The sequence below is a fragment of the Armigeres subalbatus genome, chromosome 1, assembly GCF_024139115.2.
Source record: "Armigeres subalbatus isolate Guangzhou_Male chromosome 1, GZ_Asu_2, whole genome shotgun sequence".
NCBI classification, from domain to species: Eukaryota; Metazoa; Arthropoda; class Insecta; order Diptera; family Culicidae; genus Armigeres; species Armigeres subalbatus.
In genome coordinates, this window is record NC_085139.1 from 87,151,723 (window position 1) to 87,179,064 (window position 27,342).

Sequence of the window (27,342 nt, forward strand, 5' to 3'; positions counted from 1 at the left end):
ACTCGGCGCCGACGTACGTCGAATAAGACGTACCCGGATGGGCGAGATGATACTCGAGCTGAAGCGGGGCGTCTCGCAAAAGGGCGCCGCTTACAAGAAGTTGGCGGAGGAGGTCCTAGGCGAGACGGTCAAGGTGAGGGCACTCACGACGGAGGTGAATCTAAGGGTTAAAGACCTGGACGAGATCACTGAAGTCGAAGAGCTCGTCACGGCACTGCGGCGACAGTGTGAAGTGGAGACGCCCACCGCAGCCGTTCGGCTACGGAAAGGTCCGGCAGGGACGCAGGTAGCATTGGTTCGGCTATCTGCAGCGGACGCCTCTAAGGTAGTCAAGTTAGGGAGCGTCAAGGTGGGATGGTCGGTATGCCCTGTGCGCATATACGAGCAACCCGAAGTTTGCTTCAAGTGCCTGGAACCGGGGCACAAGCAATGGGACTGCAAATGCCCTGACAGAAGCAATCTCTGCCGACGCTGCGGATTGGAGGGACATAAGGCACAATGCTGCACGAACCCTCCCAATTGTTTGATTTGTTCCAGCAAAGCTGTGAACAGCAAGCACCCCATGGGGGGTTCGATGTGTCCGGCGTTTAAGCGTGCTGCAAAATCAAAATGCAGGTAACGCAGCTGGCTTGCTCGGCCTCGCCCGAGTGTTTGGTGTGCGCAGGTTTAGAGAACGGCTACACAGAAGGTGGCGCGTGGATTCAAGGATGGCTAGTTCAGGCGCAAACAAGAGGTGGTCCAAGGGTTCGGAGTCGGCTTCATGGGTCATACCGGTGGTCATGCTCTGTGGTCGAACCCGATCTATCGAACAAGTGGCCGCGCGAAGAACAACATGGTATCGTCGCTTACGCGGCGTCGGCCAACCGGGTGGGTTCCGAGCCCGAGGACGGAAAGGGGTCCTTGTCAAGGCTGGGGCAGGCGTAGGCACCGCGTCGGCAAGTCCCTCTGTGTGCTGGCGAATAGGCCCTATCGCAGAAAGGTCAATTTGGGGTGCACGCGGCATCATCATTCTTGATACCAGTCGTGCAGAGGGAAGCAGGCGCGAAGTCGACCCTTCCCACCTTCCGAGGACATAAGGCGTGGTAAGGCCACCTGGAAAGCCGGCAACGCGCTGGCACGATACCATGGTGTTCTTCTAAAAAAGCGAGTTACGATGTTCGGTGCTGCAAGGACACGCAGCTAACCTCGAGGGTGCGTTGTGCACTGGCCCCCTTTGAAGCATTACTTTCTGGTTGTACCGAAGGGACTATGGGCTTGGCGGCAATGGAAACGGTTAAGCGGGTCGGAGATGTAGTCCTGCCTGCCTCGGTGATCCCTAACCCTGCACTTCCTGGTCAACCCAGGATGTCTGTTGAGCAGATTCCCCCTCCATTGTTTAGGAAGAAAAAAAAATGGCATGAGAAGGGTGGGCACAAAAGTTAGACCCGCACGGCATGATAGAGGTGAGCACACAAGTCAGACTCATAGGAGCGTTAGCGTGTGTGCAAGCATGGAGTGTATGAGCGTGAATCAAGGGTTTGGGTGGGCACACAAGTTAGACCCACATGGCATGAGAAGGGTGGCTGGGCACACAAGTCAGACCCACACGGCATGACAGAGGTGCAACAGAGTATGTAGGGTGTGTTTGAGGGTGTGATAGAGCGAGCACCCAAGTCAGACTCGCATGGGACGGGTACCTGTGTGAGCGAGAATGAGCGAGTACGTTTAGTACTGCCATGAAGTAGTACTGGGAGGTAGTTCCTGGGGGGAAACGATGGTGGAGCCCAAGGGAGTTTAGTCGGTATTACCGGTATGGTCGAGTCCGACACTCCAGTACACTTCCGTGTGGTAGTTTGGCAACTACAATGCACGTGTACTGGGTTAGTGTGTAAATGCATTCTCCCTTGTAAAAAAATGCCGTGGATACGCACCGAAAGCAAAATAAAAATACTCGGTGTATTCTTTTCCAATTCAATTCGTAATAAATATGACGAATTTGAACTGGGACTCTCTCGTAGCAAAATTCGGTCACCTAATCTGGTTACACTCCATGCGTACTACGTACTCCATGCGTAGCCTATCACTGCACCAGAAAGCAACACTGCTGAACACATTTCTGCTATTCAGAATTTGGTACATTGCTGCTAATCTAGCTCCAACGGCAGCACACGTAGCAAAGCTGACAGCCAACATGCGGAACTACCTATTTCGTGGAATGAGTGCGAATGTCCCAATGCCTCAGCTAGCGCGTTACAAGGAAGACGGTGGAATAAATCTGCATCTTCCGATATTCAAATGCCGCGCCCTTCTACTAAACTCACATCTTCGGGAACACAATGTTATGCCGTTTTACAGCTCCTACCTCAGCCGAGGCAATCCTACTCTGCCAGCGAATACCACTGCAGATCTCCCGTGCCGGAATTTTTTTAAGTAATTTAGCAATCCTCTCTTTCAAATTCGCCAGTATCCTACGGCAGATGCCATCTATCGTCTCTACGTAAGAGGTACAGACAAACCGAAAGTGGAAACAGCAAACAATAACATCAACTGGAAACGTGTGTGGAGGAATATCGCCGACCGTAATCTATCACCCCAACAGCGTAGTGATTTATATATGTGGGTTAATCAGAAGATGCCACATCGACGGCTCTGTTTATCATGAGGCGGACAAACGGAGAACAATGCATTCACTGTGGCATACCCATAGAAACGCTTCAACATATTTTTTTTGAATGCTCCAGAGTACGTGATGCGTACGGACTTCTACAACAAACTCTTCATGCGTTGATTGGCGGTCAGCGCACGCTCCAGTATGCTGATCTTCTGCGACCTTCCCTTGATCGAATCACTACCAGGCTTGTAAAATGTCATCTGCATGTCCTTTGACTAATTTGTTCCTAACTTTCTCCAGAAGCCAAATTTGGTCCATAATTTTAGATGTACTCATAACGCTTGAGTAGGGCTATATTTTTGTCCAAGGGTACATTGCTCTAAATATAACATCTGAGGCTGGAGAGTAAAAACTCTCCAAAATGTCACGTGTCATTTGACATAATGTCATTTGAATGACATTTTGCCTCCCACGCCCCAGATTACATATTTACAGCAATGTCTTGTTAGACAAAGTTGTAGGCACATTTAAGCGCTATAAGTTCGTCATACATTATGAATTGATAGCTACCTTCTGGAAAAAGTTCTGGGAAAATTATACAAACGAATGCAAATGACATTTTACAACACTGATCACTACACCGACACGATGAAGAATTCTCAAAATTTTAATTGAATACATCGCATTCATTGAGAAGTGCAATGGAGTAATTGATGTTAATGAACTAAATTTCAACTTAGGAGTCGTAGTTTAACCAATTACGTAAACAATTTTTAACTAGACAAAACGACAAATAAACGTTAAATTAAAAAAAAATAATGGAGGTAATGGAAATTTATCATAATTACATAATTATGCCCTTTACGATGGTTTCAGTTGATGCGTCGTGCTTCCAATATCCTGTTAGATGCAAGTTATTCTAAGATTTCGCTTGAAAAACTATTGAAAATAATGATTTTCTTTAATAAAATTAACTCCCTTGCACCTATAGTAGTTCAACTGTACCAGTAGTGACGATATCTACTAATACCTCCACTATTGGTTTCGTTACCCTAATTAAAATTTTTGATCTGGCGTCTCCCTGATGATCGTGCATTTTCTCATGTGACTTGAACTTCAAAAATGTGTTAGATTGTTCAAAAGTGGTACCGCGAGCAATAACGGAGAAATAAGTAGGGTAACCGTACCCTTAGTGGAGGTAGCACCAATAGTGGAGGTAGTGGGGTTTTAAATGGATTTATCATATGTATACACTTTACGATGGTTTCAGTTGATTCGCCATGCTTTAAATATCCTGTTAAATGCAACTTTTCTTAAGATTTCGCTTGAAAAACTATTGAAAACAATGATTTTCCTTAACAAAATTGACTCCCTTGCACCTATAGTGGTGCAACTGTACCAATAGTGGCGAGTCTCATAAGAAACCAATGGAGAGCACCACTATGAGAACCAAAATTAATTTTTACCGCCACTAAAGGAACAATGTACCCATAGTGGTGCAAGCAATATTTGGTAATTGTTGATGTTAAATGACATCTATCTCATTTTTGTTAGCAAATTTATTAGTTTATCTGTTGACTAAGATATTAAATCTGTAAATATCCCATAATTATCAATTTTTAAAAAATATTTTCTTTTGTGGATCTACTAATACCTCCACTATTGGTACCGTTACCCTATCTGCATTATTGAAAGTATAGACAATAGAAGTGATTGAAAATGACAATATGCCGTCTGTATTTTGCATTACCACAGAATAATTCTCATGATACTACGTGGCATCAACCTACACCTAATATGACATAAATCATCTGTAATCGGGTGGGTGCCATAATCCCCTGAGCCATCTGTTCATACAAAAGGTCTTTAATGGTTCCCCTTCCACCGCAGCTCGTATCATTATCGAATAAAGCCAATTTCCGCTTCGATCTTTAATGTTCATGGTTCCGTTTGTTACCACCATCACCACCCTTAAGAACCAGAACCATCCACATACATAGGATTCTGGATTCGGTATGCGTTTCATTGCCGGGTGGTGCTGCTGCGTGCTTGGAATGGTGCTAAACTTTTGCGATCCCTATCAGAGGGGCCATCGATAATTCATTACATCGCATCGCATCGTTTCTATCGCACGAATGAAAAGCTGGACAGGCTTGGCAAGAACGAGCTCTCTCGCGTTGCTGAATGCTGTAGAAGAATTATACACTCATTCCACCAGCCCGAGCTGGCAGATAGATTTTTTTTTCCTGAAAATTCGTCCTTCAATCCATGCTGATTCGCTGCCTATGCGAACGTTCCTTAGCTTTCTTATCTTTCGCGATGCGCCTATCATGTAATGGTTGTGCAAAATGTCAAACAACGAAGAAAGCAATGGGCACGCCTTTGTTTGTGATACTTTAAATAAATGAAATGGCCGATTGCGAATTCTCAACAATTTGAAACAAAGTTCGGAAACATGATCTGTTAATTATTCTTCAGTTCATTTAGTTGAGAAAATATAGAACACATCTTCGAATTCAATCGATACCATAGCGTAAACCTCCTACCATAGCATCCGAAGAAAACCCATTCCTCCGCATAATCATAATTCTGGTAATTTTCAGAGCAATAATCACCCTTCTCGCTGAGGCTGCTAACTGTCCGACCAACAACCGTCCCACACGTGCCAATGCGAGTCGCTCCATGTTTAGCGAAACGAAGCGACACGCGCGCGCACTTACGCATACAATGTAGTGTGGGGTTCCGTCCGGAACTAACTGAGAACTAACAACAGCTGGCAAATGTCGCCTCCGGAAGTTTGCTCGGTCGGATTATTTTCACTGAATCGGCACCATTTGTGGTTTTGTTTGTGGGCTCCAAATGTGTGAGTTTATCAAATTGGTTTAATAGATTTATTAAATTGTACCATTCGTGTCAAGAAAAAACGCTGTCTAGCGGAAATGGTGCTTTCCCGTGAAAACTTGCAGAATTTCTCGTGGGAAGCCAGAAGAAAGCTAATACAACATTAAAAGAAAATTTATTATAAAATAATTTCCATTAGAATTGTACAAAAAGCTAAGTCGAAATAGCTTACCATTGAAATTAAATTTACAGAAACATAAAAAAACTTCGACAATAAATTAAAAAAAAATCTATGTAAAATCAAGACAACTTTCCTTGAAAGATTTATCCTTGGAGCTTGAAAAAACTTCGCCCTGAAAAATGGTAAATTTTCTTCTGCAAACGATGGTGTTAAACAATTTACGTAACCGACACTCGGCATGGGTCAAAATTCAAATTTCTAATTTGTTTATTTCTTAATCCAATTTTCAAAGCAAAAAGATCAAACGGCGGAAATGTCATCTCTTCCAGTCATTGCGCCTTCGTCGCTAAGCAAACCTATCAATTTGAATCCATCCCATTTGCTTCTCATCCGATCCAAATCCAATCAACGAAGGTCCGAATCGTGTTGGCGGTTTTATTTCTGCCGTGCTTGTGGCTCACTTTATGGATCAATTAATAAAAGCAGGATAATAGAAGGTCCCCACCTACTCATCGGCAAAGCAAACGAATAAAGTAAAGCCAATCCGAAACAGAGACATTACTTCCACTCAAACGAAAACGGATTCCGTCGCTGCGGGCATTGTAGATCAGAGCGACGACACGAGACGGTCTTATCATGTCGGTTTGACCTTCAAAGCGTGTCATGTCAAAAGTGGAGAACTAGCTTCGGGCAACCCACCTGGAACATCAGAAACCGAATCAAACACCGGCTCGTAAATTACCTTCAAAGACGGAACGCCCCGTCTGAAATTTGAGGTAAATCGGCTATTCTTTCAAAATTGGCTGGGAATAAGGCAACAACGGCAAGCAGGTGAACTCCAAGTCGAAGCAAACGTTCCGTCATACTGCCCTGTCCTAGATCTGTCTGTAAGTGGCAATCGCCTTCGGTGGAAGTGAGTTCGCCCCCTAAAGTCCCGCTGTACCAACTGCTCTCGACTTGTGTGGGTGCGAATCAGCACGCCAAAGTGTCCAATAGGTGCAGGAGGCACCGCGGCAACAACGGGGAAAAAGAGCAGCAATCCAATTCAGATTGCTAACCATTTTCGCCGCCTCTGGCTCACCGCCCCCGCCACGATAAATAGAAGCTTACATCCAACCACCCACCCGAGCGAAGAATTCTTAACTAGGACTTGTTTGTCGGAGGGTGGGTGGTTGGGCAGCCGTTTACCGTCCCTTTGACTGTGGGCGACATTGAGCAAGTTCAACCAGGCGGTGGAATCGTTCGGTCTCTCACGTACTGCAGCTTCTTTTGTTTTACATTTTCGGGAAATTTTCTTTTCGGGGAGAAGGTTGTGCTATTGAACTTTGGTGTTAAAAATGGAATTTGAAGGAAGGAGTATAAGATGAAAACCCATATTGATTCACTTAGCGTTTGTGTACATTAGGAAACATAAAACGCGACGCGAGAATGGACACAATACTTTTAGACCAGCATTTGAAAAGACCGTAATAGCCAAAATATAACCATTCTAGTCCTATGTCTACACACAATGTGGTTAGATTTTTTTTCCAATAGTCAATTTTAGCTTTGAGAAATTTTGGAGTGAAAGAACAGACCTCGACACCATCAATAAAATACACAACATTCCCAAATATACCACATTTTGAACAGATTTGGATAGCATCTTGATTGTGACCGAATTCAGTCACATAAAAGTTGCGACAACATACTTGTAACATGTGGGCTACTCAGGGCAGCCCGTGGGCAGCTCCGGCGACTTCATCCAGAACTTTCCTGATCCTGGTAGTTTGGGCCTTCGCTTGGCCCCGCAATGACACCAACGTCTTAATGTCCTTGGTTTTTGGCTTCTCGCCTTTCGCTGGTGTATGCTCTAGCGGCATCTTCACTCGCGCGCGATTGACAATAACGAGTAGAAAATGTCGGACACACAGAAACTTGTTCTAATTTCACTCGCGCGCGTTTTACTTCGGTTTGCAGCAATCGGTTTACTCACTATGTCACTTGCTCTCAATGGACAGCCAAGAAAACTATTTCAATTAACCCGTCGCTATCGTATCGGAACAGAAACAACGATCGGCTGATCGTCAGCAGCAAACTAAACCTCGCCTTCGTGCGGGAACGGTGTCGCAATCGTCAGATTGGCGACAGTCGTCAGATTGCCAGCACTAAGCCTGTTGCGGATGCAACGCACAGGATGCGGATCACTCGTGGATCCGGTACGATTGGACCAAAATGTCCGATCACCCGTCCGTCCGTGGGGAACTGTCGGTATCTTAACCTCGACAGCGGCACCTTCCTCTGAAGGATGCCTGGAATGAGTCACCCAGTTGGCGGGATTTTGGGGTGATTAACTTTAGGATTGATAACTTGGGACACACATTCTATCACGTTCGCTTTGGGCGCGAACAGCATTCGCATGTGAGAGGGGGATCCTTTTTAATAGAAACGTATGGGTCAGCCTCGTGTGACCAATCTTCAGACGTGTTAGCACACGCTGGTCAGCAGCGTTGGCCTGGTCCGTCCATCTATGTGTGTCGGCTTTCACTTCTCGTAACTTCACTTCTATGGAATTGAGGAATTGAGGAATTGCTCTGTCTTATTAAATGACTGACGGCGGGAAGTGCTGTACCCGTAAGTTTCAAGATACGATCTGATGTTCACCGGATCAGAGGAAGGGTGCTGTTGTGTGGGTTGTTAACTAGGATCCGGATGGCCGTTCGTGCTACAGATTGAGCTGCGAGGAATTCGAAAGGGAGAGTTCCAGCTTCAGCCATGACCGCGATGGTTGGGCTGATCACAAATGCACCTGAAGCGTAGCGTACCATTTTGTTGTACGGTGAGCCCCGTCTCGGCTCACTAGTACTATTCCGTATGCCAGCTTTGCTGTGACTAGCGCTGAGCCAACCTGCAGTATGGTTCGACGACTACCACGTGAGAGTTTCGCTCCAATCATCTGAAGGATTCGCAATCGTGAGTCGCACGCTTTCTTTACGGCTGTACAATGTGGCTTGAACGTGAGCGTTCGGTCTAGAGTGACGCCCAGGATCCGTAGGCGGTTTGTTTTCGGAACGTGCGTTCGATCGACGGTGATATGTTGCATCGGCTCTCGACGCGCATTCTGGCAACAGTAAAATGTCTGGGACTTCGCCACCGGGTTGCAGTCTGCGGTGCAAACCTTCCCATTTTGCTCCATGCACCACGAGGAGAATGTCGTCCGCGTACAGAAGGATTTCACCTCCGGCGGGCAGCTCACGGAAAATGGGCTGCATCGTGACGAGACACAGTGTCACAGACAGAACGGAACCCTGAGGCACTCCGTTCTCCAGAAGGTATTCTTGTGATATATGTCCCCCTGTGGACACCTGAAAAGTGCGTTCTGAGAGGAAACCCTGTAACAGATTGAGCATCCGACCACGAATTCGCGAAGACTTTAGAGTTCGCAATATGACGTGTCGCCAGGTGGTGTCGTACGCCTTCGACAGATCCAGAGATGCTATCATACAGTGCTCGTCGGAAGGGGGCATTGAGCTTTCAAGCTCAGAAAAGTACGCGGCGTTGCCGCTTCCAGCACGAAAAGCATGTTGGCGTTTATCGAGCCGTCCACTCGATTCAAGTTCGGTGATTGGTTGCCGATTAATAATCCGCTCGAGAAGCTTTTCCATGCAGTTGGTGAGCGAGATTGGCTGGAAGGCGTTTGGTCCGGAATCGTGGCAGTTTGGTTTCGGGATAGAAACGACGAGGGCATTCCACCAGCTGGCGGGAAACTCGCCGATACGCCAGATATTCACCCAAGTGGCACACGCAACATCTTCCTAAAAGCACCTTGTTTCTATTCAGTTTCATTAAAGGCATTGGGAAAACATCAACCCACGAAAAGTTGCATCAAGAACGTTCGAATTGTGGTCGATGTTTCATTAAAATTGCAATGCAGTACGTGTTTTATATTTGAAACAAACAACCAAAGAATACTGCACTTCATGTTGCAAATACGAAACAGAATCATTAAGTTGCATATTTATTACCATGTTACTTCAATGCGTCTTCAAAAATTTAATTGTTTGTTTAAATTAAGTTGCAGATAAGTTGAGTGTGTCTTCATGTTTAATTTAGCATCGTTCATCGTATTGACAACTCCCAATTTTTTCCTGTGATGGTGCAATCAAGTAACAGAACAGGAAACCTGAGTACAAAACTTCATAATCGTATGGTTTTTATGGTGAGTCAACATGCAATCCCTCCGAAGTGTTGAATGGTGCTGTAGTGGAGTGAAGGATTATCAATCACAAGATCCATAAATCGAATCCAGTTTTATATTTTTATTTCTTCCGCTGTAGTATTTACAACATTATTGCAATTTTACTGCCATCGAAAGATGTTTCCATAGGCTCCACCTCTTGCGCTTTTTAGATTGCAAGAGAGTTATATTTGTTGTGCCATACGCAAAGATTGTTTCTTTCAGAATAGTTGCAACACAGTGAAATGTTCAGTAGTGAAACAAGTTGTGCTGCTTGGGCAATAGCTCGAGAAGCTTTGTTTTTATGGCTAGCGGAAGACGTTGCAATAGAGGGTAGCCGATAGAATCTGGGCCTGTTGAGGCACCTCGCCCTTTGTCGAGGGCCCACAGAAGTTCGCTCAGGGTAATATCGATGTTATACGCATCATCGTTGTAGTGCGAAAAATCTATTGGCTGCCGCTTTCGCCATCTGGAACGATGGAGGGTAGCTGAAAGTCGCCGATCTCTCGCAATAACATTTTCGCCAGTTCTTCTGCCACTTCTTTGGGATCGTCTATGAATCCGTTTTCTCGCTTGAGGGCTACCGGGCGCTGTTGCGGATTACCGCGTAGAATATTCACCGTCCGCCACAGTTCGGTTGTCGTGCTGCTGGGTGATATTTTCGCCACGAAATTTTCCCATGACTGCTCTTTTGCCTTACTGATCGCCTTTCGTGCCGCTGCTCGCACTTCCTGAAATTTAGCCAATTCATCAGGATGGCCTGGATCAGATTGCTTCAGGCGTCGGAGACACTTTCGCCGGTGTCGGATCGCTACTTTCGCTTCGGGACACCACCATGGTGCCGCTTTTGGTCCAATTCGGCCGCTGGTTCGGGGGATGGATTTCATCGCTGTTGCTACTATTTTCTCGGTGAAATTGTCAACGTCCCACTTAGCATTTGGCCGGATGGTTTCAGCTGTAAGCCGCTCGTACAATGCCCAATTAGCTTGATCGTACAGCCGACGCTTTGCCCCACAGTGCCAGCCGCTGTCGAAAACATTACACTAGTATTTCCTGTTAATTGTCGACTGGAATTAAAGTTGCTTAGGATGTGGCTTTCTCGGTCTGAGGGTGATCAAAACGGCTAAATTTTGAAAATTCCTGGCGTTTCGGCCGAATGTATTTGACCTTTTATGCGGTTGACAATTAATTTACCTTGAAAAAGACCAAATACATTCGGCCGAAACGTCGGGTAATTTCAAAATCTAGCCGTTTTGATTATCCTCAGACTGAGAAAGCCACATCCATAAGCAACTACTATTTCCAATACCGACAACAGCCGGCACTGGGGATACGCTTTGTGTAATATTTATTCGGCGATATGGGCCTTTTCCGGATGAGTGCCATGCTGTGGTGTGGTATTGACCAGTAAGGTTTTGTGGAGACAATATTTGTTTGCTGAAAGGAACATTGAGGACTGACCTGTGGGATGCCTTGCCCTCAGTACCAGCTGTTGCCGAAACTACTACACGATTGCTTCCAGATATGCACTGGGGAAAGGCTTTGTGTAGTGCTATCAACTGCCCAACTGCAAGTGTTGGATGCTTCGTGCTTGCTGGCATACGGTGGTGGCGAGGGCATAGGAAGGCCTCTCCTCCCCCCTGCCTTCTATCCCTGGGTGTCGATGGCGATGGAGTATTCGATTGTAAAGGGCAGCAGCCAGGGCAAAGAAGGGCCACCCCTTCCCTTTGCCGTCTATCCCATGTTTCCGGTGTCCTGGAATGATCAATGTTTCCATCAGTTACGGAGGCAAATTCGCCATCAACGGGTTGGAGTAAGACGTCCTGGTTGCCTCCTTCAACCTGCCGTACTTGCGTCGGAAGAGGCACTAAACTTTCCCTACTCCCAAACCGATTTAACTCATTATCCGTATTCATGCCTTGGTCGTCATTGTATTCCATGCGATGTTGGAGAGTGAAATAATCGAAGACCTTGGTTAGGGTTAGTCTCCGGTATCTCCGACTCCTCGCTGGAGAAGTCCATTACCGTGAGGTCGTGAGTGACGGCGGTTTTTTTCGGCTGCGGGCTTGGATCTGATGAGGTGCCCGGTTTTGGAGGGTTGTTTTTCGGGGCTCGTGTTCGCTTAGTCTAATGAACGACGGAGGAATTATTCCTGGATCGAGTGGTGGGACCTGTTGTCGTGTAGGCTAGTGGTCATACGTGTTGCTAGATAAGCCACCAGCACACTCTGCATAAGCTGACAACCTATTCAGGATAACCCTCTCTAGAAGCTTTCCAGTTGTATCGAGTAGGCAAGTTGGTATATATGCCGAAGGGTCTCCCGGCTGCTCGCCGGGCTTCAGAAGTAGCAACAATTTCTGCCGTTTCTATCAAACTGGAAGTTTTCTTCGTCCATGCATCTTTGGAGGCAGCTCCTGAACATATCTGGATCAGCAAGAATAGCAGGTCGAAGGGTCAGGTTTGATATATATGAGCTTAAGTTTTCTTGCAGCTACGATAAGCTCTTCGTTAGTCACTAGCGGTACCATTTCGACTGACTCGTAGGGTGTAGCGGCCAGTTCGATGATTCATGTCTCGGAAACAACCTTCGACTATTCATCTCCGGGGATTGCTCAGGAGGCGTGCTGTTGGTCCTAGCCATCACCATCCTGTATGCATCTCCCCATGGACTGTGCCATCCAGCACAGCTGCAAGCTCTCTTACTACATTCATTTTCGTAGTTCAGAGCTCTGCTTACTGTCTAGAACACCCGGCGTCTGTCGACCTTTTCAGCGTCTGATATGGCACGTCGCAACCTTCTCTTAGCTCGAAGACAGGTTCTACGAAGATCTGCAATTGTGTCTGTCCACCAGTACGCTGGTTGTCGATTTCCGGGAGGTTTGGTCCTCCTAGGCATCGTCACATCGCATGCACGGGTTAGTACATCGATTAACTCTTTGGGTTGAATTGCGAGGTGCGCCATCCTTGTGGTTGCGACGGGGTATACCGGATCATAAAACGAATTGGCACTTGGCCTTCGTTCAGCAGGACTACATTGAATACCGCTAGTGACTCTAGCAGGGTATGATCCCTAGCGTTGGGGGACCAGGATCCCCAGTCCACGCATTGAAATCGCCTGCAAACAACTAATGTAAAACTAAAGCCAGCTAGTTTCGTTGCAAGACTATCGACTTCCCTAGTAAACTGCACTATAATCCTCCTGGGAGGACAGTAGCAGCTACAAAAGTAAACACCGTTGCTATGACGAAACCCTCATCATCAGGTGATGATAATATCTCCTGGATGGGGTATCGCCCGCAAGTCAGAATGGCCACCATCTGGGACTTGTCCGCAATCCAACTGCCGTTTCCAGCAGGGAAGCGGTATGGACCGGACAGCAAGGGTACATCAGCTTTACACTCGGTCACCGGCTGTTGTTGTTGTTGAGCCGCCTCGCAGTGGTTTAAGTTTAGTTGTGTAACCTGCGTGTCTGAATCCTTCTAGATGCCGGACAGGCCTGAACACCTGTAAGGTGTCGGTTGTCTATACCCGGGGGATAGATCAGACACCTTGGTGCGCCTGACAGGTGCGAGCTTAGGTGGACTTCAGCTCTATACTTACGGCATAGCTTACTGCTATCAGGGCCATTACAGTCATAAGACTCATGACCGTTGCCAAGACACCTCAAGCAGGCCTGTAGCGGTTGGCTTATGCTCATCGGGCATACCGACCAACCCACTTTCAGTTTAGCCCTATCCATTACCTTCTTGGCCTCAGCCTGACGTACTTGGAATGAGACAACGTGCATTCCCGCGTAGCTTCTGCGTATCCGAACCGCAGATTCCTGGATCTCGCCATTGCACTGATCTCTCAGTGCGTCGAACAGGTCTCTGGCCTCGGATACTTCATCCAGGCCCTTGCACTGGATATTCGAAACTGGACATGAGGCTCTTACTTGAAACCCATTACCTAGGACCTACTCCGTCAACTTTTTGTACTCAGACCTTTTCTGAGCAGCATCCCGCTTCAAGAGGAGAATCATCTTTCATCGCCTTCCCGCTTGCTTCGGATGCAGTTGACATCTCCTCCCAGGCCAGACAGCTTATCGTTAACTCTCATGGCCTTCAAGACTTCAGCGTAGCTTTTATCGTCAGTCTTGAAGATAATCGCCACGCCTCTGTCTTTGCGCTTGCCAGTGGCTCTCGCCGGTAAATGCACTGGTTTCTCCGTCTTGGGAAAGCCAGTTTTCCGCTCGACCTTCTCCCGTCTTTCCTGCTTAGGAGCTGCAGACTTCTCTATAGCTACTTTCAGGTTTGACTCCTGCGTAAACTAACTAAGCTTCGGAGTCGTCTCTGTCACGGTCATCCACCTACAAAGTTCCTCGGTCTGACTCTCCACCAGACGTTTCTCTTCGGCAAGGAGACCAGCTTCCGCTCCTCCGTAAGTTTGCGGATTTCTCGCTCCGCACTTCTATCGTCTATCCCCCACACGCAAAAAAAAGCGTTCCCGAATTCGTGAACCAGCAAAAATACACCGTGATTTAATTCATGGATTCGGGAACACCAGTCATGTTTTCCAGAACGTTCCAGAAAACGTGACTTTATTCTCGAATTCGTGACTGTTGTTCCAGAAAAAATACACCGTGAACTCGTTAGTTCACGAATTCATGAACGCTTTTTTGCGTGCAGCTGGAACATCGACATTGGCTCCCCTGCTACGTGTTTCTCGTAAATTTTCATAAATATGTGCGAGAAGTTGCGTTGTAGGGCCAACATTTCCGCTTTCAGACGGTTGATGGTGGTTTGGTCATTTGTAGCTGCCGATAGTAGCCGTCGTACGCTAGGGTGCTGATGCGTGTCGTGGAATTCCTCGTAGAAGGTTCGAGATTTCCATTTGAAAAAATATTTGATCTTGGACTAAGCGTACGACACTACGACAGCCTCCAATCCATTCATGAGCGGTAGTTTCTACGTTGTCTAGTCCAGTATTGGCACTTATATTAGAACTCGGCAACGAGGAGGAAGACAGAGTCTTACCGTTAGCGCTTTATGCTCTGTAATGGAGCGCACACACGGTAGTTTGACCAACATTGACTCCACCTCTCGTTTATTCAAACATCCATCAAGTTTTACCAACAACGGCACGAACAATCAATTTATTCGACCAACAATATCACACACGAACCACCATATATGGGGGTTTGTGCAACTTCACTACAAATGCTCAAACATGTTCGGCGAACCATGACTCCACCACCAAAGCGTTTTAATTTTTGTTTTCAACCAAGCCGCCAACTGTCAAATGGTTGTTCGAACAACCTCACACACGGTCGAACAAAGCAGCCAACGTGTTTGAAAATGCGTGCGTAAAAAGCAGACAGCAATTTGTCACGTAGTCCCCCCGGATAAAAATATGATTAAAATATCATAAATTTTACTGCTACATCGCCAATTGAAACATAGTAATTACCATTGAATGTAATGGAATTTTAACAATTAAATCACATCAGAAATAATGGTTTTCCACGATAAAATGAATGGTATATGGGACTTTTACAATAAAAAAGGGGGGTTGTTATGTATCTTTACAATAAAAAAATCGAAAATTTTTCATACAAAATTCAGAGCAAAACAATTGATTTTACGGTATTTCAATGGGATGATTTCGAAGGACAAAACCATAGAAAACAATGTGCTTCAAATGTTTTCTATAACTTTTTTTATTGTTTTACAGTAAAAATACAATACGATTTGGAATACATTTCACACTAATACTACAATAGAAATTCTATACAATTAATTGTTTTGTGTTGATATGGAAATCCTAATATCATCTTCCAAACTTGGACGTACATGTTCATGATAGAATTAGAGGCGAAAGTATAGAATTGATAGTTCCGTTAGGATACGGCAGGCATGAAGAATGTTTTTATAGAAGTCGATTTGAAAGCGAGCGGAGGGCAATATTTGTGATGGCACATATCACACGACCTTCCTTCTGCCAAGCTCCCGTATGAAGGGGGAGGGAAGAATATCAGTGTGGAAGCTGATATATCTCCACTGGCAAAAGGAAGGTGGTTTGACTTGCTCATATGCCATCGCGTGCGGAGGGATTTGCTATCGACGAGTACTGTCTCCAAATTTCTAATATGACATCAGCATTTAGTCGAATAGGATTTTTATTGCACAGTTCTGTTTTCTCATTGCGTCCGTCTCGTCGCAACCAACTTGGCTGCCTCGGAGATAACAAAGCAGAGAAAGGCACTGCTGCTGCACCGTCGACCAATAACAGCTGAATTGATGGATGCCCCCACCAAGGGTAGTACCGTCAACTGGGGGGAAGATGATCATTGAGGTGAAGATGATCAAGTGATGTGTCAGTCAAAAGTGCCAAATTTTTTTATGAAACGGTAGTCAACAATATTCTCCGTTCAAGTAATGTTACCGCTAGGTAGAAATCCGAGTTTTTCGATTATAATCATGAAAATCAAGACAAAATTTTCAAAACGACTTATCTGCTTTTGTAAACAAAGATTCAAACGACGATTTGACGAATCTGATAGCTCTCACGCAAACCAACACCACCAATAGGTAGATGAAGGCTTCCGCTACCTGTTGATGGTGTTAGTTTGCGTGGAGAGCTATCAGATTCGCCAAATCGCCGTTTGAATCTTTTGTTTACAAAAGCAGATAAGTCGTTTTGAAAATTTTGTCTTGAAATATATTTTGTGGAAGAAAGAGAGAGATAGTCATAAATGACGTAGACTTCGTAGACTTCTTTACGTAGTAAATTCAGCATTCATACAAATAACCTAGTGTATTTTGACTACTAGGTCATAATGATTTTAGTAGAGTTGTCTTGATCAACTTCACCCCAAACCAGATTACTCAAAAAATGTGGGATAATTTAATTTATTTTAATAAATGCGAACACATTTCAGAAAACTAAAGTTGTTGATTATTGCAACGTATAGCAGTACATGTTTTGAAAATATTTGTTTCGATTTAAAATGTAAACACACATTGTTATTGCATGTTTTGTCTTAAAAATGATCATCTTCCCCCCAGTTGACGGTACACTAAATTAATGATTTCGTGTGTGTTACTTCTACGTGAAGTTAAACGATTTACAATGATATGGAAATGCTAATATTATCTTCCAAACTTGGAATTGTTTTGTGATTTATTTTATTTCTTTGATTTGAAATTTAATTTGAATTTTAGATTTAGATATTTTATTCTGTTGTTGAGCGCTCTTTTTAGTTGCTCATTGAGCATGCCGTAATGCTACGTTTAGACAAGGCAAGTGAATTGAGCAAGTCGCTTGAATCGAACGCGAACTGAACGTGTTAACACCTTAATTCAATTCAATTGAACGAAAAGAAAGTTGTACATGTTCAACTTTTGGCAAGTCAATTTAATTCAACTGAGTTGTTCAATTGACTTGCCCTGTGAAAATGCAGCATAAGTGTTGCTGCTGGTGAAGAGTAGTGATGTTCATATTCTGTAATGAAAATGTTGATGATTAATGGCAAACAGTGGTTTCAGTGAGCTTCATAGCTCTGAAAGAAACAAGTCAAAATATTTCCTAAAACGTCAAATTTGCCTTGGCGATAACAATCAAAAACCCCCCCCGGGAAGCGTTTTACAGATTTCTCCACATAGTCAGTTAATCGAAATCTTCAGGTGCTAACAACACTTACAAGTACTTACCATCATTACAAGGCACAGCAGCCAATGAACCATTAGTTTATTGTTTTATAGTTTATTGTTTTAGAGATACGGTTTTTTAGGATCTGCAATACAATTTATGTATAAAAAAATCAAAATAAATATTTTTTACTCAACATTGGAAACTTTTGTTATTTTATGGTTTTTGTTGTTTCTCCATTATAATAAATACTTCAAAAATTTATTTAATTTTTTAGATTTTTATCTTTAAAACTTGATTTTCGCTGAACAAAATGGACTAATTTAAAAATTTGGTCGAAAGTTTAATTAACATAAGCGAACCATAATAATATTATAAAATGTATTGGTGACATTTGGATTTATTGTTCTTTTGGGGTAAATACAATATAGAGGTTTTTCAACCGTAAATAATCTACATTAAATGAACAGTCGATTGTATTGTTTACCATTCAATCTATAATATTCCAATGGATTAAACCATACAAGGTACTGTAAATTTTTATCCGGGCCGGCTTACGTAAATACGATCAAGTCGGAATCGCGATTTTTCGATTGATGTACGTGAAACCTGCATTACGTGGGCATAGCTTCTCCCACGCATTGGCAGCTTTAGGGATGGGCTTGTATTCGGGCTGGACGAATCGCATGCACGCAGTACGCAGTTAAAATTGCCAGGGAGGATGATGTTTGCGATGTGGTGACGGAAATAGTACGCTGCGCAGTGCCCGAGGGAGCGTGAACGTTGCAGATGGCCGTGTCGTGCACTCGCAGTGCGATCAATCGGCTGTCCAGACCCTTCTCCACACGTGAGTTACCTGGATGTGCTCCTTCACCGCAACAGCTGTGCCTCTCCTTGTGTGGTCTACATTCGCGAAAACGACAAAGCCAGGCTTTGACTGCTGATAAAGGTTCGGAGCGCGTTTAGCTTCGTGGGGATCGTGATTGTGTCGACGTTGATGTATCCGAGGTTGTACGACGTAAGAGCCATTTATGAAAGAGAATCCACACCCTGCTCATCGTCACAATCTTCGCAACGTTGTTTTTTGCCGGAAAGACGTCCTTGGCATCGCCTGCTTCTTGTGAATGTTGACGATTCATCTGTTTCGTTGCCGGCGGTTCGGTTAGACTACGTCAGCGCCGTATGTTTGTGTTTGCAGTGACGACGGCGATAAGCTGCGCGTGATTTGCAGGTGCAGAAGCGGGCTTTGGGGACGTCATTCGTGCGTTGCTCGGTGGCTAGCTGGCTGATATTATTGTTGAGCCAGACGGTTCGGTCTGAATCGCCGGCTTAGGCAGCTCGGGAAAGGCCTCCAGCGACAGTACGCTGTCCAACCGGTTTAACGATCGAAGATTTCGCGCCACTCGCCTTCTTCGGTTGTGATCGTGGCCCAGCTTGTTTCGTCACGTTGGTGTAGTTCTTCTGGACCAGCAGTTTCTTGTTTTGCACACAAGATATACCAGTGTGGGTTTGCTTTTTGCAGTGTTTGCATGAGGAAATCTGTCCCTTGTAGACGATGTATGCCTGCTGGCCATCGATCGTGAATCACAAATCGATGCTTCGCTGAACCAGCCGAGCGGAATCCCACCAAACTCAAAGCCACCACCCCACGTCAACTCTCGCAGCGAAATCACTTCACCGAACGCACTGAGAAACATGACGATCTTCTCTTCGAACACGTTTTCGGAGAGCGCAGTTGAAAATACGTCTGCTCTACTCAGAAACTGAGCGGTAACCGGAAAAAGTTCTATTGAAAGTTTACCTGGCCCGGATTCAGGAGAAGATCGATGCGACTCTTCGGCGGCAGATGGCCGGATTCCGTGCCGGAATATGTGTGTGGACCATATTGTCACGCTCCGTATCATTATGGAGCAGGTCAACAAATTCCAAGAGTCCCTTTACTTGGTATTCATTGACTACGAAAAAGCTTTCGACCGTCTCAATAACAAGAATATGTGGGGCGCCCTGAGACGCAAGGGGGCTCATGAGAAAATTATCGGTCTCATCGAGGCACAGTACGAGCCCTTATAGTGTAGAGTGCTGCACAATGGGGTCTTATCCGACCGTATCCGGGTCGTAGCTGGGGTGAGGCAAGGATGTGTTCTATCACCGTTATTGTTCCACACTGTAATCGATGAGATTCTGGTAGGTGCGGTTGACCGTGAACCAAACCGCGGGCTGCTATGGCAGACCATAGACTAATTAAACGACTTTGAATCGGCTGAAGACGTTGCACTCCTCGCTCAACGGCCCTCTGATATGCAGAATAAGCTGAACGACCTTGCCGAGCGCTCCTCATCGTCAGGATTAGTCATCAACATAAACAAAACCAAATCGTTGGATGTAAATACGGTAAATACGGTAACCCCTTCCAGTTTCATTGCAGCCGGGCAATCAGACGAGAACGTTGAAAGCTTCCAATATCTTGGTAGCCAAATGGCGTCAGACGGCGGTACCAAGATCGACATAGGCGCATGGATCAAGAAAGCAAGGGCTGCCTTTGCAAATTTAAGAAATATCAGGAAAAACAGGCAGATACGTACAGGGGATGGACAAAATAATTAGGATAGGCAAATTTTGGGTAAAATTAGATGTGTTGTAACTATCTTAGTTTTCATCCGATTTTGACAATTCAGGCATGCCCGAACTAGAAAATTAATCCAGTTTGACGGTATGTCCATGGAACCGATCATGGCCACCGGGTTCCGGAGATATTCCGGGTTTTTCGGAGGTAGGTTCAAAATCGAAAATTTGAGGTGGATATTAGGAGAAGTTGTGGTTAAAAATTGAATAATATTAGTAATCACAAATGAAGTAGGGCTCTTGCTGATTGGAACCATATATTGAGATTTGGAATCGGACCAGAATCAAGTGAGATATGGCCATTTCTTTATAATCGGTTCCAATCGATACTTATCAAAGGAATCAGGCCACAAATTCTTTTGAATCTCGCTTTTTCATAGGTCGTCCACTATAATTTTATTCTAGAAGGCCTCTAATGTGTCAAGAATGAAAAACCAATTGAATAAACGGATCCTGGAGTCGCTGGGATGTCCCCGGGGAACCTGTGAATGGGGACATTTAAATTTTAGCACCAAAATCAGTCATTCGACGGCTCTTTTTTCATGGTTTTCGATCAGGAAGCGAAGTATGAATATAAAATGGTCAATTGACGGTTCTGACTGCTTCCAGGACCAACGGATTGGCCCGGGGGAACCTGTTGAAGGGGACATTTAAGTTTTAGCACCAAAACCAGTCATTCGAAGGCTCTTTTTTCATGGTTTCCGATCAGGAAGCGAAGTATGAATATAAAATGGTCCATTGACGGCTGTGATCGCTTCCAGGATCTACGGATTGGCCCCTGGGAGCCTGTTGAAGGGGACATTTTAGTTTTACCACCAAAACCAGTCATTCGACGGCTCTTTTTTCATGGTTTCCGATCAGGAAGCAAAGTATGAATATAAAATGGTCAATTAACGGTTTTAACCACTTCCAGGACCTACGGATTGGCCCCGGGGAACTGTGGAAGGGGACATTTTAGTTTTATCACCAAAACCAGTCGTTCGACGGCTCTTTTTTCATGGTTTTCGATCAGGAAGCGAAGTATGAATATAAAATGGTCCATTGTAGGCTCTGACCGCTTCCGGGATCTAAGAATTGGCCCCGGGGAACCTGTGGAAGGGGACATTTTAGTTTTACCACCAAAACCAGTCGTTCGACGGCTCTTTTTTCATGGTTTCCGATCAGGAAGCGAAGTATGAATATAAAATGGTCAATTAACGGTTCTGACCGCTTCCAGGACCTACGGATTGGCCCGGGGGAACCTGTGGAAGGGGACATTTATGTTTAGCACCAAACCCAGTAATTCGAAGGCTCTTATTTCATGGTTTCCGATCAGGAAGCGAAGTATGAATATGAAATGGTCCATTGCCGGCTCTGGCCGATTCCAGGATCTACGGGTTGGCCCCGAGGAACCTGTGGAAGGGGACATTTTAGTTTTAGCACCAAAACCAGCCATTCGACAGCTCTTCATTCATGGTTATCGATCAGGAAGCGAAGTACGAAAATAAAATAGTCCATTGACGGCTCTGATCGCTTCCACGTCCCACGGATTGCCCCCGGGGAACCTGTGGAAGGGAACATATTAGTTTTAGCACTAAAATCAGTTATTAGACGGCTCTTTTTATAGGTTTTCGATCAGGAAGCAAAGTATAAATATAAAAGGACCATTGAAAGCTTTGACCGCTGCCGGGACCTACTGGTTGCCCCTGAGGAACCTGTGGAAGGGACATTTAGTTTTATACCAAAATCAATAATTTGACGAAGAGCTGTAGAATGATTGATTGTGGTGTAAGCAATATAAGCAAAGTATGAATATAAAATGGACCATTGATGACTCTGACCGCTCTCAGGAACTACAGATTCCCCCCGGAAAACCAGTGGAAAGGAACATTCAAGTTGCAGCACCAAAACCAATAACTCGACTGCTTTGTTTTTCATGATTTTTGATCAGAAAGCGAAGTATGAGTATAAATTGGACCAATAATGGATCTGACCGCTTCTAGGACTTACGGATTGCCTTCGGGGTACTGTGGAAGGGAACACTTTAGTTTTAGCACCAAAACCAATCATTGGACGGCTCTTTTTCATGGGCTTCAATCAGAATGTAAAGTATGAACAAGAAATGGACCATTGACGGATCTGACCATTTACTGGACCTACGGATAGCTCACGGGGAACCTGCCTACTTCATACTTCGCTTCCTGATCCAAAACCATAAAAAAGTCGTTGTACGACTAGCTTTGGTGCTAAAACTAAAATGTCCCCTTCCACAGGTTTCCTGGGCCAATCTGTAGGTCAAAAAAGCGGTCAGAGCCCTCAATGATCCCTTTTATATTCATTTCTCGATTCCTAATCAGGGAAGATCCATAAAGTACATTACGCAAAAATCGGCGATTTTCAACCACCCCTCCCCCCTTCGTGACACCTCTAGAATTTTTGTATGAATCGTCACACTGCTCGTTGTATGAATCATCACACACCAATCGAAAAGAGCCGTCGAATGACTGGTTATGATGCTTAAAATAAAATGTCCCCTTACACAGATTCTCCAGGAGCAACCCGTGGGTCTTGGAAGCGATCAGAATTGTCAATGGACCATTTTATATTCATACTTCGCTTCCTGATCGAAAACCATGAAAAAAGAGTCGTCGAATGACTGGTTTTGGTGGTAAAACTAAAATGTCCCCTTCCACAGCTTCCCCGGAGCTAATCCACAGGTCCAGAAAGCGGTCAGAGCCGTCAATGGATTATTTTATATTCATGCTTCGCTTCCTGATCGAAAACCATGAGAAAAGAGCCTTCAAATGACTGGTTTTGGTGCTAAAACTAAGATGTCCCCTTCCACAGGTTCCCCGGGGCCAATCCGTAGGTCCTGAAAACGGTACGAGCCGTCAATGGACCATTTTATATTCATACTTCGCTTCCTGATCGAAAACCATGAAAAAAAAGCCGTGGAATGACTGGTTTTGGTGGTAAAATTAAAATGTCCCCTTCCACAGGTTCCCCGGGGCCAATCCGTAGGTCTTGAAAGCGGTCAGAGCCGTCAATGGATTATTTTATATTCATGCTTCGCTTCCTGATCGAAAACCATGAAAAAAGAGCCTTCGAATGATTGGTTCTGGTGCTAAACTTAAATGTCCCCTTTCACAGGTTCCCCCGGGCCAATCCGTAGGTCTTGGAAGCGGTCAGAACCGTCAATTGACCATTTTATATTCATATTTCGCTTCCTGATCGAAAACCATGAAAAAAGAGCCGTCGAACGACTGGTTTTGGTGGTAAAACTAAAATGTCCCCTTCCACAGGTTCCCCTGGGGCCAATCCGTAGATCCTGGAAGCGGCCAGAGCCGTCATTGGACCATTTTATATTCATACTTCGCTTCCTTATCGGAAACCATGAAAAAGATCCTTCGAATGACTGGTTTTGGTGCTAAAACTTAAATGTCCCCTTCAACAGGTTCCCTGGGCCAATCTGTAGGTCCTGGAAGCGGTCAGAACCGTCAATTGACCATTTTATATTCATACTTCGCTTCCTGATCGAAAACCATGAAAAAGAGCCGTCGAATGATTGATTTTGGTGTTAAAATTTAAATGTCCCCATTCACAGGTTCCCCGGGGACATCCCAGCGACTCCAGGATCCGTTTATTCAATTGGTTTTTCATTCTTGACACATTAGAGGCCTTCTAGAATAAAATTATAGTGGACGACCTATGAAAAAGCGAGATTCAAAAGAATTTGTGGCCTGATTCCTTTGATAAGTATCGATTGGAACCGATTATAAAGAAATGGCCATATCTCACTTGATTCTGGTCCGATTCCAAATCTCAATATATGGTTCCAATCAGCAAGAGCCCTACTTCATTTGTGATTACTAATATTATTCAATTTCCAACCACACCTTCTCCTAATACCCACCTCAATTTTACGATGTTGATCCTACCCCCGAAAAACCCGGAATATCTCCGGAACCCGGTGGCCATGATCGGTTCCATGGACATACCGTCAAACTGGATTAATTTTCTAGTTCGGGCATGCCTGAATTGTCAAAATCGGATGAAAACTAAGATAGATACAACACATCTAATTTTACCCAAAATTTGCCTATCCTAATTATTTTGTCCATCCCCTGTACCTGGTGGCTTCACAACTGGATCTCAAACAACGAGCTCCATCGTTGTTGTCACCAAAGCCGATAGCAACAGAAATTCGGAATCGGAAGTGGGGCTGGGTCGACCACACTATAGGTAAGGGTGGAAACGAAATCTGTAAACAAGCATTAGACCAGCGGGAAATCGCAGCAGAGGCAGACCCAGAGGCTCTTGGTGGCAAAGCCTCAATAAAGAAATAAAAGAAGTCTACCGAAATCTAATCTGGCAACAGGTTAAAGCGATAGCTAAACATCGATCAGGATCAGGGAGGGAAAGTAGAAAAGGCAAGTAGATTCGGAAAGAATCCCCATTTTATTCAGATAGAATATTCAAATATTTCGAGATTTAAATAAGAATATTGTTCTGCATTTCTCAAACTAGTTTCCTTTGCAAAAATAAAGATATTGAAATTTTAATGAGAACAGTTTATTCAAGAAGATAAGCATTCAATGCGTTACGCTTCAAAGCATACATCATACAAAATTTCAGAACTTACACAACAGGTTCATATCGACATTGTAAATTTAAAACGAAGGAATCTTCTGATTGATGCATAATACTTAAAAGTAAGATTATGCTAGCATGATTTGAAGATTAGGATTTGAACAGACTAAACCGGGGATGTCCAGAATATTCCAAAACAAAGTCCACCATCCAAAACAAAGAATAATTTAAATTCAAAACGTTGCCGCTCTCAGCATTTATTAACACTTGATGCCTATTTCATGCCTGTTTTATAATAGGGTACTCCCATCAACCAAAAAATATGTGAATTCCACTTGTATCAAACGTGTCATTTGATAGATATAAGCAGATATTGATAAGAACTTCTTTAGGGGTCCGAAATCGGTAAATTACCCAACCTATCCACCGTGCTCTGGCCGGAGGAAAAAAGCTCGTAAGGGGCCTCGAGCTTCGGTAGCACTTAAAATGTAAAATAGTTTATGGTAAACTGCAAATCTTGAATAAAACAAAATAATTAAAACAAAACTCTACTCAAACTCACACCACTGACAGTTACAATTATAAATGACGAAAAAGACAGTGGAAATTTGAAAGGCACTTCATCCTTGAGTCGGTATTTGGATATCCTTCATCATATTTCGCCGAGCCGTACAATTGGTATCTCGAAATTTTACAAAAACGCTTTTTACTTTGCGATAAAATAATCCAGATTCTCCAACAAACATGTCGTGTTACAATCCCACAATCACCTAATCTACGGTCTCCGATCTTTTTCCCAACAGGTCCTCCGCAACGACGAGCACACCACTCTGACGGTAGATGGCGTATCGCAGAGCCGCACCTCCCGAGGGAAAGAATTTCTCTTTGGGAAGTTTGCCACCAACTCGGACGTATTCGTCGGTGGCATGCCCAACTGGTAAGTCCAACTGAGCGGTCATTAAACATTCATTGCCATGGAAAAAAGAGGAATCTAGGGTCTCGTTCAACGGCGGCATTCATCCCAGTCACTTCCATATCAGATAAGTGATCAACCCACTTTAACACCAACAGAGCGCTCTGGCCGGCATGCGGGTGTGTTTCTCCATAATTAAAATCATTTAGCCAGATGAAAAACCAAAAATGCAGAAACTTTTCCTCTTCCTGATTCGTCTATCCGAATCGAATCATCTGTAAGAGGGTGGCCGGAATGGAAAGTGGGTTTCCATGAACTTCGTTTCAAAAGCTCGTATACAGATTGCAATCGCCTTCAAAGTCCCTACTGGGCAGAATAGGATTTCCCCCGACTTTTTCTCTATTGGTCGTTTCAAAACATTTGGTCTCTCGCGTTGGATTCGAACGATGACTACCCGACGAATTCTCGTTTGGATGTCGGAGTAAAGTTTTTTTTCATTTACTAACTTTGTTGTTTTGTGTGCTTCTATATTTTCCTTAATCGCAATTAGGATCTCCTGAGGAATGAAAGGAAACTTTTAGATGAATGAAAATATGATCATGAAAACGGACATCAAATAATTTGCCATTCCATGTGACAGGTATGGTTTGGCAACTACAAATCAAAAGCTATATGTCAGCATCGTTTAAAGCAGGAACCTAATTTCAGAGCTGAACATTTTTGGAATGATGTTGCCAAAACCAACTATTAGTGGCACCACCGAGCAAATGTTCAAGTCTTTTACTCTGCACTCTACAAAATATAAACGAAGTGTCCCTCTCTCATAAAATTTAGGCAGTGCAGATGAAGGGGCCCTGATTGCTGAAACTAGACCCAAGGTGACATATGCCTTTCACACTCAAATTTTCCCAAAAACCCCTACCGGCATATCACATCTGTCTTCGAGCCGGCTTCAGACAGGCACTAAATTGAATAACGTAGTTCCATTGCTGGCGTCGTATCACTTTTAATTAGTGAGGAAGGTTTTATATCTCCATTGTCCTCCCTGCTCGCTACAGTACTAAGCTCACAGTGTCGTTGGAACTTGCGAAGCCGATTCCAAGTCGGCCGAAGAGTGAAATAACGACACCCGGAAAGGCCCCGGCATAGGTGCCTACAATTCGTGTCAACAGTGCTCACCTGTATGGAGCGACGGTAAAGATTTATGCTTTTTTGTGCTCCGAGTCTACCGGGCCCTCATCTGGGTCCTTTCAAAATCAAATGCAGCCAGGCAGCATGCTGGAGGCTTTAAAGGAAACGGCATCTGACGCCCTGGATTATGTGTGATGGTATATTAGATGTTGAGTAATTACTTTGGGTGGCGGCGACGGTGGGTGGCACCTTTGTGAGATTGAAAAATTATCCTCGGCAAAGAATGGAAAATTATCATGAAGTGTTTAGAAATCTTGCTCCGCAACACTAGAGAGGTGTGACAACTTCTTGGTGCGATCAAAGCATTCTTTTCGAAGTTTTATATGGATGTAAAACGCTTTCACTGTATAAGCTTGAATACGTTTGAAAGACAAAGGTATAACAATTTCAACAGTTCAATTGATGAAAAGGAAAATACAGCATCATTTTATAAAAATTCTAAAAAATTCTGCATTCTAAAGACATATAGTTAAGTAATTTGAAAACAAATAAATTTAAAACCACGAATAGCTTCAAAGAAATTATTTAAAATATCAAATAAAACATTGAACCGTTTTAAACAGGAATTTGACGAACATATAATTGCTAAT

At 44.2% G+C, this 27,342-nt stretch overlaps 1 protein-coding gene across 1 annotated transcript in view; it reads left to right on the forward strand.

The window, feature by feature from the left end:
* The window catches only part of LOC134206328 (neurexin 1), a 532,462-nt gene that overhangs the window by 33,866 nt on the left and 471,254 nt on the right, over nt 1–27,342 (forward strand). Inside the window, exon 3 of the mRNA XM_062682027.1 lies at nt 25,452–25,585. Within this exon, the coding sequence (XP_062538011.1) occupies nt 25,452–25,585 (134 nt within the window). The remainder of the gene's footprint in view (nt 1–25,451; nt 25,586–27,342) is intronic.